At 40.1% G+C, this 12,589-nt stretch overlaps 1 protein-coding gene across 12 annotated transcripts in view; it reads left to right on the forward strand.

Annotated features, from left to right (window-relative positions):
* Positions 1-12,589, forward strand: part of PCM1 (pericentriolar material 1) — a 73,689-nt gene that overhangs the window by 57,270 nt on the left and 3,830 nt on the right. For 11 of the 12 annotated variants that reach the window (XR_003094773.1, XM_006015865.3, XM_006015868.3 and 8 more), the window contains 4 exons: positions 2,413-2,472; positions 4,212-4,350; positions 6,223-6,374; positions 11,846-11,921. Coding sequence is in view for 11 of the 12 variants with exons in the window: in XM_006015865.3 (XP_006015927.1) it covers positions 2,413-2,472; positions 4,212-4,350; positions 6,223-6,374; positions 11,846-11,921 (427 nt within the window). In the remaining variant the exon portion in view is untranslated. The remainder of the gene's footprint in view (positions 1-2,412; positions 2,473-4,211; positions 4,351-6,222; positions 6,375-11,845; positions 11,922-12,589) is intronic. The other variant, XM_006015866.3, reaches the window with a different exon arrangement.

A 12,589-nucleotide genomic window follows, 5' to 3' on the forward strand; every position in this document is an offset into this window, starting at 1 on the left:
GTGGATGCTTTGCCCCAAAGTTTGGTGTCATCGGCGAACTTGGCCAGTCCGCTTCTGACTCCAGTGTCCATATCATTAATGAAGATGTTGAACAATATGGGTCCAAGGTCAGAGCCTTGGGGGATCCCACTGGTCACAGGACACCACGACGATTGACTTCCGTCAATTACCACCCTCTGGGTCGTACCACAGAGCCAATTTCCCAGCCAGCAGATCGTGGTGGACTCAAGGCCACAATTGACCAGTTTCGCCAAGAGGTGATCATGGGATACCAGATCGAAGGCTTTTTTTGAAGTCAGGATATAGGATATCAATCTCTTCTCCCTTGTCCAGGTGATGGGTCACCTGGTCGTAGAAGGAAATGAGATTGGTCAGGCAAGACCTACCCGCAACAAACCTGTGCTGGCTATCCCTCAGGATGTTGGCGTCTGCCAGTCCATTAAGGATGCCTCTTTAACAAACTTTTCTAAGACCTTCCCTGGGATAGAAGTCAGGCTGATGGGCCTATAGTTTGCCAGATCCACTTTCCTCTATTTCTTGAAGATAAGGCACCACATTGGCCTTCTTCCAGTCTTCGGGCACTACACCAGAGCACCAGGAATTCTCAAAGATCCGTGCTAGAGGCTGGGCTATGATGCTTGCCAGCTCCTTGAGTACCCTGGGGCGTAGATTGTCAGGGCCTGCTGACTTGAAGGTATCCAGCCTCTCTAGGTGTTCCTTCATGAGGTCAGCATTGATGGAGGGCAGGGAGTCTCCCTCACCTGGACCTCCCTGTCCTGTAGTGGGCATGGGCATCCCATGGGACTGATGAAAGACCAACGCAAAGTACCCATTTAATAGGTTGGCTTTTTCCTTTTTTTAACTCTAATCATTTAAAAAAAAAAAGATTAATTCCAGAAAAGTGTTTGTGTTTTTTCTGAGACATTACTGCTACTTATGACATAACATTAGTAAGTAATGTTACCTGGCTTGTCAGCAATTAAACATGTGGAACACTTCGGACATGATTAATTATCGTGTTTCTTTTCCCTTATTTCTCTGTGAAGCAGAAGGCAGGACCCATCCTGTTAAGCCACATGAGTAGACTTTACTCAGGTGAATAGTCCTGTGGTAGTCAATTAAAGTACTTTACTGCTGAATGAGTAAAAAAATTAACTGTCCATCTTTTACCTTTTCAGTACCAGTACCTCAGTGATGCTAAAGACCTGATAGAAAACTGAATTCTATTGACCCTGAGAAGTCAGAGCAGCCTAGCATTTTGTTTTGATGGGGTGCTGGAAATATGGTTAACTTCTACAATTTGGAATTTTAAACAAAACATATTAAAGAAACTCTAATGTAATACAGGTTAGGTTGCTCAGATATAAATAAGGGTATCCTTGGCACCCTTGAAACCAATAATGTATCTTAACAATTCTTATTCTCAGCTATAAGAGCATTGGAGTATCAAGGCCGGAAATTAATTTAATTGACATTATTAATTTAAGCTTATACAGCCTTAACACACAAAATTAAGGACCTACTTTTGAAAGTGATACAAGATTGCTATGTAAATTTTTAAAATACATTTAAAATTCGGCCCCTGGCAGACATGAATATAATCGTGTGATTGGGATTTTATGCCCCATCTCAAAAACTCTGTATCCTGCCAAGTTGGACATTCATGGGACGATGCGTGATTTTTGTGATGGGTCATAAAATTGCTCTGATTCTGATTGCATGACTGCCATGGCGTGCAGCTGTGGATTAGGGCGCTTCCCAACCCGAATTGTTCATGCTTTTTACAGAATTGTGGGGATCAGACTGGGGACAGGGGAAGATTGGAGGGGCATTGGTTCCCTGGGGATTAGGCAAAAGGAGACAGTCCCTCAGGTTTGGGATACAGTCTCCTGCCTGATCCCTGAGATCAGACAGGGCTGTGCTGCGTTTGGAACAAATGCCACATTTTCAGGTTATGGCACAATCCAACATCACCACAAGAATATTCCATATTAAATGTGAACTCTTTGTGGCTGTTTCACCATTTTATTGTGCCATAAATTGGCTGCATGTGGCATGTTTAAATTTTTATCATATGATTTAACATGATGATAATGAAATAAATGTGACATCTGCAAGGGCCCCAAGAGTCCTGGTAATTAATTTCCTAGTGTTTCACCTCTTGGATATTCATAACACTTGCTTAAGGGCATATGTTTTTCAAAAACTACTGCAAGTCTTAAAAATAGTTGCTCGAGCTGTTGCAGTTTTGAGATTGACTTTTAATGGTGGATGTGGAAGTTAGGAGGATTATAAATGATAACAAAAGCTTATTTTGTTTTGTCCAGTGTTTCAAAGCCATTTATTGCAAAAACTTAGTTTATTTACATCTGTAATCAGTTTCAGAATTGAAGGTAATTGGTTTTCTTCTAGGTAAAGAGGGGTCTTGAAGTAGACGCTTGCTCATCTGTGGAAGATGTTGATGAAGACAAAGTATGTTACACATTTTAGAACTGTAGCTGCCTTTATTCTTTTTAAAAGAAAACCTCAAAAGTCCTTTTTCACTCTCAACATATTTTTACTAATAATGTGATAAAGAATGATTGATCATACAAATCTAATATCTCTGAATAAATCTACTTAAATCTGATAAAACTATAGAAAACAGGCATTCAGAATCTAATTTTTTGTTTAAAATAACACCACAGTATCATTTTAGTCTCTGCAAAGTAATATTATCTGTGACTCCATTTTAGAAAAAGACTATTTTATAAAGTATTGTATGTAACCTCTCTTTTTTGGTTATTTCTAAATACGCAGTACAGTGCATAAATATCTAAGTTCAGATATCAGAAGCAATATAGCCATATTAGTGCAGGATCTTGGCCAGGCTAATGCACCCTGCTTCTCGGTAGGACTAAGTAGCTGGAGTGAAGCATTACATTAACAAATTTGTATTGCTGCTTGCACCCAAGTTAGTTTGGGTATTTCACCATGGTATTGCATTATCTACCTTTCAGTAAGCAGGCAAAATCCAGACCATATGCTTATTATGTTTCTCAGATGAGAGGCACACGGCTGTTCAGAGAATATTTTCACAAAGGCTGTTCTGTATATCAAGGCTTCACATTCTTCTCATTGAGAATAGCAGATTTTGCCTCACCTTTACTATAGAGGACTTGCGTGCTTACCAGTGGTTCTTGCATCGAATCCTGGGGATCAAATGGGAGGACCATTGGACCAGCATGGGTGTCCTCCCTGAAGCTGCGTCCACCAGCATCAAAGCCTTGCTCTTGAGAAATCAACTCCAATGGACGGGCCACTGCATCCGAATGCCCAAGAACTACTTCCCTCACCAGATTCTTTTTTCCCAGCTCTCCATTGGCTAATGCTCAAAGGGATGCCAAAGGAAACGGTACAAAGACATGTTCAAGATCACCCTCAAGCACAGAGGCATCGACACCAACGGCTGGGAGGAGCAAGCTGCTGACCATTCAGCATGGTACCACCTGGTTCACCAAGGTGCACACCACTTCGAAGCCCAATGACTTGATACTGAGGTGGAATGGCAGTGGACGAAAACAACCAACCTGAGGCTGTGAATCCCACTCCACCATGCAACAGCATGCCCCCATTGCTGAAGAATGTGTGCATCCAGAATCAGACTTCTTAGTCACCTGAACCCATCAAGCCTGACGAACATCATCCTTGACTTCCAGAGACCACTGACAACGATGACTATAGGGGACTAGTTTTGTAGCACTGCTGTAGTGGCCCTCTGTTGCTGCTTGGCTTGCCTCCCAAGAATAAAGAGCCACAGAGAGAGTTCTCGAAGGAGGATGGAAACAATGATTTATCCTTTCAGTGTACTGCTCTTAAAAAAAAAAAAAAATTGAATTGTAGACTTGACACCAGAATAATCTGTGGATTATTGGAACTAATAGAAAAGGAAAGAGCTATGGCACTTTTATAGAATCTCTTTCAAAATGTTTGGATGAGTGAAAAGATGTTCCAGTAGGTTCTGTTTCTCCTTATGGTTCTTAGTTTGCAGTGCTTAGCACATATTCAGGGGGTTCTGCTGCAGCGGGGCACTTAATTTATTACTGATGAGTTGGGTGTTTGTTTTTTTGGCTGGGGGATGGGGGGGCGGTATTAATTGTCAAAACAATGTCCTTGTCTGGAATAAGACAGACATTAAATTAAATAGAACACTGTTTTTTGCTTATGGCTAGGACAAGGATGAGACTGAAACAGTCAAGCAAGTGCAAGAGTCAGAAACATATAATGGTAGTGAAATTCCTCAAAGTACGAAATCTGATGCCTCTGATCAGGAGGAAGATGAAGAAAGTGAAGGTTGCCCGGTATCAATAAGTAAGTGATTTTTTGGTGTTGATTTTTTTGTTGCAGTATTGACTTCACACAACTAAGCTTCCTACATAAAATTTAAATAATATTTGTTTCTTGTGAGCTACAGTTGTATAAGATTCATGGGTCTTATCTCTCAAGTCTAATAGTCTGTCCTTTGCATATTACCATGTTTTCTAGTATTTGTCCAGTTTAATTTTAAATAATGCAAACAAAATCACTTCTAGTTACGATTGTTCCAGTAACTTAAAGCAGTAGTCCATACAAGGTCTGATCCAGGGTTCATCTAGTCGGTGTTCTTTGTCTAAAAAGGTAAGATTTAGATGAGTTCTGTTTCCCAGCCCCCTGTTAAAGTTTTCATCCTGACTTTTGTACTTAGATTTTCTTAAACCAGTGATTCTCAACCTATTTAGCCTCAAGGCATCCCTCCATAACTTATGTGACCTGAATAGCAACCCGGTTCCAAAAACTAATTCATTTATTGCATTGCTTACCTCCTTGCTGAGGGGCTGGCAATAGGGGTCAGGTAGTGACCAGGCAGGGGAGGAAACCTGAGCCTGCACTTATCCCCCTCACACCTGCTTATCTTCTCACACCTTATGGTGCCTGTCAAAAGATCTTGCAGCACCCCTCATTGAGAATCAGTCTTAAACATTTAAACATGTGGTTTTATATTGCTTGGTATTTCCTTACCATTTATAATGGCAACTTTTCCTGTTGGACATTTTATGGTTAATTTTTTTTGTATCTTGCCAAGTTCTTGGTCTCAGCAACACCTTCTAGGTATGAACTCCACACTTTTTAATTATGCATTGTTTAGAAAAGTATTTCCTTTTAATTTAAAGGACTGTCTTCATGTTGGGCCTTCTCTAACATTTTATAACTTTATGAACTTTGATGCCCCTTTCTTCATCTCTTTACTGTAGTTATTCTGTTCCCTTATAGGTTTTTCCATAGCTCTAATAATTTAGTGTCCTTCTCCAATAGTGGTTCTACAGTGAAGCTTTAATCACTCAGCTGATGCTTTTTCCTGATATTCAGCCTAAGGAATCCATCCTTTTCTTCCATTGTTTATCCATCCTAAAAATCTCTGCTTCTCTGCTGTTTGTACTTGACATTTGGACTTGTGGTGCAGATGCATGACAATTACTACAGACTAATTTATCCTTCGTGATTTACTAATTTTATTTTGTAGTGCACATATGACCAATTCTCCCAACCTTACTTTCTCCAATAGGCACAAATATAGTTCCTTGCCCCACCAGAGGATGAGGGAACAAATTAGCATTGAGCAAATTCTACCCCAGGGTAAAATTGACTGGGGAGCAGACACAAAACCAGGACATCATTTTAACTTAGCATTGGTGTTTAGTTACTCCTCACTTGAACAGGTAATTTTGTCCTGGAGTTGAGTAACTAGCAGCCATGTAACACTGAATGGTATGTCCACTCCACTTACACTACAAAGTAAAGTCAGTTTACCATATAGTACATGTCATGTGTCTTCAGTCTTAAACATAGACTGTTAGACATGCCCTGAAGTGAAAACTTAATAGGTTTTCTATAAATCTATAAAAGGTAATGTTTCCGCTATATTTTCATTTCAGGAGAATATCTGACATAAGTGCATGTTGTTATGCATATATTACTGCTCTATAATTTTTCATGTTAGACGGAGCCTCTAGATATTTTATATTGTCTTGCAGTCATTTTCTATACCAGAATGGAAGGAGAATTTTCTTGTAACTAAGAGCCAGTCTCTTTTCACAGCATTTAAAAAAAAAAAAAAAAAAAAAAAAAAGTGTTTTTAAAGAAAATCCAGTAATTTTACATTAGGGACTAAAACTGGTCTAAAATGACTACATTGATTTACTTCAGGCTTGTCTAAAGCAGAAACCCAAGCTCTAACTAATTATGGAAGTGGGGAAGATGAGAATGAAGATGAAGAAATAGAAGAATTTGAAGAGGGACCTGTGGATGTCCAGACTTCACTACAGGCCAGCAGTGAAACTATGACTGAAAACAAACAGGTATTATCATAATTCTCTAAGCTAGGCAGCTGTTGCTTAGCAGGTGTTTGCATGAAAAGAGCTTATGTATTTTATCCTTCCTTCTGTTACATTTCTTATTTTAGTTGCTTTAAGGAAATAGTCTACATGGATATCGCTTTTCAGTCTTCCTTTTGTTCTTGTTTAATTTTGCTTTTATATAAGCAAGGTCTCTTAGCTCTTAAGTCTGGGTTATTCCTCACCTGAGATCCTGTAATAGTACAGCATATTCTTACAGTTACTTAAACAGGAGTTAAATTTTATTTTAAAAAAATACAATTTGGCACTAGAAATAACTTCTGACTACACAGAGGTTACTCTGCTGACACCCTGTTTTGAAAGAGAAGCAGAAAACTTGGGATAAGGCAACTGGATTACAAGTGGAATATTTTCATAGAAGTCTGCATACCTCACTTTTAAAATTCAGTTTGTTCTGCTGTTCATCACGTAGGCCAATTCTGTCCAATCTCTTTCTTCTCCACAGGCCAGAGTAGTGTGGGGTGGGTCTGTGGGTACAATCCAGCATGTGCTGAAATGGGTCCTGGTACTGTGCACATGGTTGTCAGGACTGCAGCCCCATTCAGGATTAGACCTGCCACCCCATCACCAATCCCATGCTCTTTGGGTTCAGGCCTTTCTGCCCACCCCCAGCTCTACACACTCAGGATTGGGCCCATCACCGCAGTTGCCTGCATTCTGGATTGGACCAAGCCACCCTGGATGTTCCAGGTCATGCCTCACAGCTTATCCCCACCTGTGTACCCTTCCACCCCAGCTCTGTGCATGCCTTATGGGACCCTGTCACCCATCTCTGTGTTTGCATGCAGGACCTCACACACCGGGCTGTCATCTGGTCCATGGGGCTTTGGAATTTGGCAGTAGAGTGGTGGCAGTGTTAATTGCCACTTGTCCTCTTCACCAAATTCTGGACCTTTGAGGAAGCCCACAGGCCAGATTGCATGACTCCAGACTTGACCTTCAGTCTGTGGACTAAGCACCCATGTTACAGGTTTTTAAGACTAGAAGTGACCCTTATAACAAGGTAATCTGGCTGCCTGTGTAATACAAGTACATGAATTTTGGGCATTGATTGCTGTACTTAGCATTCAATTCTATGAATGAACTAAAACGAAGCCACATCTTTTAGAAACATCCAATCTTGAGTTAGATGTCAAGTGAATAGACCATTTTCTCTTGGCAGTATTTCAGTAGATAATTGCCCCTTCTTAAAATCTGGTTGCCAGTTTAAACTTTAATTGGCTTAACATGCATTTTCCATATCAGATGCTCAGTAGGGGTGTCTCTTTACAAGTCTACTTGTACAACTGTTTTAAAATAACAGTGGGAGATGGCAGTTAAGTGTTAATTGCATGACTTAACATCAATCTTTTTGCTTAGAATCTCCAACCGTAAAACAGACACTACTTCGTAGGGGTGTTTTTTAATAGTGGCTGAGTGAAGTGTTGCATTCATCTGGCCTGACCTTAGTAGCATAGGGCCCAAGCCTATACATGTTTTTGGATGACCTTGAGGATGTCTTTTAGAAAGGCATGAAAACTAGAAACTCTATCTTGTCAAAGGCAGTAGTAGAGCAGAATTTAGAAAGCGGGTTTGTAAAGTCTTCCTTTGATAAGTGACATGCTATTAGCCAACGGTTGTGAGATGTTATCTGAATCCTTATTTTTTTTCCTCAAGTTCTGAAATCATTCCTACTCAGTTTTTGTGAAGAGATGCTTCTTCACTTCTTTATTAATTCCTTCCTTTGAGTGCTCCCAAAAAGATTAAGGAACGTTTCTCCATGAGTCAGCACAAGATGCTTTGACCCAACCAACCATTGACGGATTCAAAAGCCAAAGGGCTTAATCCTCATCACACATGGCTTTTTTGTCATAGCAGATGCCTTGTTCAGCACAGGCAGTGTGCACATATATGTCCAACAGTGCTCAAGCTCCAGTTCCTTCTCATACTGCAGCTTAAAATAAGATATGAAGTATGGTTTACATCTGCTTGAGCCATCTGGAAAAGTCATATCTGACCTGGAGGGAGAAAATCCAGCAAGTATGAGTCAAGGAAGCCACCTGTTTTTTATCTTTGACACATTTGAGTGTCCCTGTTTAATTGCTAGTCAAAATATGCCTTTTGTGCATTTTTACTATTTTTCTATCTGGTCTGTAGTGAAGTTCTTTCACCCTCATGAACTATTAAGAACCTAAAATGCACTGGAAGTGTTACCTTGTGTGATTCCTAAAAGAGTTCTTTAACTTAACGAGACCAAATGTGGCTCCAGTTGCATCTTTTTTTTTTTTCTTTCTTGGACTTCAGTTGCGTATAGAAAATTTTATGATCAGTGCTGTACTTGGTACTTCTGTAGATCCTGACATCCAGTAGCAACACTTTTATTGCTAAATTGATTAGCCAGTTGTTTGATGCAACTGTCTGGTGAAATTCTTGTAACCTTTGTGCTTGTCTTTGTGAGGAAATAGTTCTGTTGATTATCAGATTGCTTATATCATGGTACAGGTCTTAACTGTTCCTCACTTTTTTGTCCTACCATGTGATCCAGTATTTCTGCAATTATAGCTGTCATTATCAGACTGAATTCTTATTCATATGACTCAGTCAGAACTCTGCTTGCAATACTGTTCAGCTGTTAATAAAATCTGTTCTTCTCCATTTCTGCTGCTTCTCATGGTGTGTAACAGCAGACTGGAGTTGACTTGTTGAAAGTTAACACAAAAAAAAAGTATGTAAAATGGTAAGCATCAGATACAGAATGCAATATATGACGACTGGTGAAAGACAGTAGTTGTGCTAGTTATAAAGAAGGGAGATGTTGGCTGATAAATAAACTTACTGTCAGACCAGGAAAAATCCCAATGAAAATAATTGTCAGCAGTTTAAGACAAGTCCTAGAAGCAGCAGTAAGTAGGGGTGTGCAAAGTGGGCAGCATTCGATTCAGGTTTGGCCTGATTCGGGGGACAGCAATTGCTGTCCTGATTCGATTCGCCCAAATCGGAATCTGAAGATTCGATTTGATTCAGAGAATCGGTGATTCGGCCATAGATACAGCTTTATATGGGTTTTTCCTTTTTTTATTTATATATATACACACACACACACCTTGAGGTACCAAGTGTCGCTTGTGAATGCCAAAATGGTGGGGCGGATGGAGCGTCCCATGGGAATGCAGGGGAGTCCCTTGCACGCTAAGCAGTAAACCCGGAAGTGGACCAAAAGTACTTCTGGTTCACTTCGGGTCCACCAGGGAGCATGCGGGGAACCCCCCTGTATCCCACCAGCTCAGTGATCGGCCATGGGGGAGACCTTCTTTTTTTTTTATATATATATATATATACATACCTCGAGGTACCAGGTGTGGCTTGTGAACATCAAGATGGTGGGGCGGATGGAGCGTCCCATGGAAGTGCAGGGGAGTCCCCTGCTTGCTAAGCAGTAAACCTGGAAGTGGACCAAAAGTACTTCTGGTCCACTTCGGGTCCACCAGGGAGCATGCAGGGAACCCCACTGTATCCCACCAGCTCAGTGATCGGCCATGGGGGGGACCTCAGGTGCCCCCCCAGACTCAGAATGCACCAGTTGCTGAGCCAGGGGGTGGAGGGATCCCCCATGCACTCTGCGGCGGACCCGGAAGCGGACCAGAAGTACTTCTGGACCACTTCTGGGTTCGCTGCTGAGCATGCAGGGGACTCCTCTCCCACCCACCCCCCTCCCCATGCTCCTGTGGGATGCTCCATTCACCCTAGCATCACAGCATTCACGAGTTGCCTGGTACCCGGCATTCACAAGCCGCGCCTGGTACCTCAAGCTATGTAGGAAAAAACGTAAAGCTGTGTCTGTGGCCGAATTGTTGAATCCCTTCAAATCAAATCAGAGGCTTCTGATTTCATTTGGAGAGAGTAACGGGTCTCCTGATTCAGCAGCTGAATCTCCGAATTGAATCTCCTCCGAATCAAATCCGTGCCCAAAGCTTTGCACAGCCCTAGTAGTTAGCAAGGAACCATGTTTCAGACTAGTAATCTAGAGTTATACTCATCAGATATTCATGCTGTGACTGGGTGCATGTGGAGATTCAGAAGAGTAAAAATAGGGATTAAAGATGTGTTTATCATGGTGTTTGAAGTGGACATGATAGCTGAGCTGATGAGTTAGTTTGAGGTGAAATTTTGCATTTGAATTAACCAGTGCATTTACTACCTCAAACTGCAGTAGTCCGCTTGGATTTACAACCCCATCTGTCTCAGCATTTCATTATATTTGGGAAAATGGAGCTTTTAGCAAGAACATTTTTAGAACAAATAGTTTGATTAGTCCTGATAATTCTAGTGAGAATGGGGTTTAAAGAGCTGTAATATGCAGCATGTGTGGCTGAATTATAACTGGCAGAAATGTGGACTGATTAACATTATGCTTGATTTGAAAAATTTTGCATTAATGGAAGCATCTGTGTTAAACGAAAGACACACAATGAGCTGGTAGACATGAGAGTTCTTTGAAAGATGGCAAGTATGAAGTGTCATGATTTTAAGACAAATGAATTTGTAGTAGTATCAGCATGTAAAATCAAGGTACGGGACTGGATGCAATTTTAAAAAGTAGCAATAGTGCAGAAGGCAAATGGAAAGCCAAAGAAAATTAAGCAAACAAAACAAAGGTCAGCCTCATCTAGAATCTGGATATTGTTCATAGGGGCAAACTAGGTTTGGCTTAATGGAGGAATGGGTGATAGACTGAAATGAATGGCAATATTGTAATAGTCCCCATTTTTGGAAAGGTAATAAAAGAAGAGAAACAAATGACCTACAGTAAAAACTTACTTTTGTTACTTTCAGAAAACTCATTTTTCCTCAATTGCCAGAAAAAGGTGTAAGGTTATAAGTCAATCCAAGTGTACTGTAAAATTGTGGAATTCCTCCAGAATTATAGCTGATTTTTCATATGATATGAAATGTTTATTAGCTGTTGAGTAATTTCAGTTTTAAGCTTAAAAACTCTTGAATGTCTTTTATTTGGTCATAGGAACTTGTTTTTTAATTACTAATGAGTAAAGGTTTTTTTAACCCCTGACCCAAAAGACTTAAAGTATATTCAGTTTGCTAAAATATCTGAGAACAGCAAAAATCCAAAATGCCAAAATGTACTGAATGCTATAAACCTTAACAGAGAAGCTTTTCAATGTAATCTAAAGGCTCATAAGAACTAGCAGGAAAGGTTTTCAGAAACTTCTTAACAGTGAGATCTTTAATATTCTGGAAGAGAGGCTAATGAGTAGACACTGGAACTTACTGGCTAAATTGTGTAGTAGTATAGACAATTACTGACCATGCTGTGGGCGGAGCGGGGAAGTTTGGCTATTTGAACAGAAGACTAAATAAGCTATTTTTAAACTCTGATTTAATAGAACATTAACTTCTGTTTCCCCCACCTGCTGTAGATGCCTAAATGTGAATCTGATGAGACTCAGGACCATGAGATGTTGTCATCTGAGCAGGAATCTGTTAGTGCTAAAGGTAAGACATGAGTAGAGAGAAATGTAGATTTGCATAGAAAATCTTAGGTTACAAAAGGCTTAATATCAAATCAAGAGATCTACTGGAGAAGTAATGGGAAAACATAGGAGCTTTCCATTAAGCTTAGTTCTCTTGTAATTGCTTTAAAAATAAATGGTCCTTTAGTCTCTGATCACATATTGCCATAGAGAGGCAATTCTAGGAGGTGTCAGAGCTCTTTTTCATCTTAAAGAAGTGATTCTCTCAATCTTTTGCACACACAACCCCATTTCTGGTTCAAATGGAGTACTATAACTGAATTTCTGTCATTTACGTGCTGCAGTTCCTTGTATAAGAACCACTTCCAGTCATCTGCCGCATTTAGCCTCTCCTTTGCATTACAGATGCAGTATTTTATGTTTAGTTTTCACATGTACTTTTCCCATAGATTGACTGTGTTATGTGGGAAACTGGATTTCGTAGTATTTCAGCAGCCAATTAAAATATTAATCAAATGTGTGTTGTATTATTATATGAAAAGCAAAAATTCAACAAACTATAAAAGTCACAGGCTCTCACTATGAATCAGTGACAAATTGAACACACAACAAACAACCTTAAATTAAAAGGTTGGGGTCTAATTTAACAATTTATGACTGAGGTGGGTTTTTTTTAAACAGCACTAAATT

The sequence above is a fragment of the Alligator sinensis genome, unplaced genomic scaffold (genome assembly GCF_000455745.1).
Source record: "Alligator sinensis unplaced genomic scaffold, ASM45574v1 scaffold528_1, whole genome shotgun sequence".
In the NCBI taxonomy this organism is placed as follows: Eukaryota; Metazoa; Chordata; order Crocodylia; family Alligatoridae; genus Alligator; species Alligator sinensis.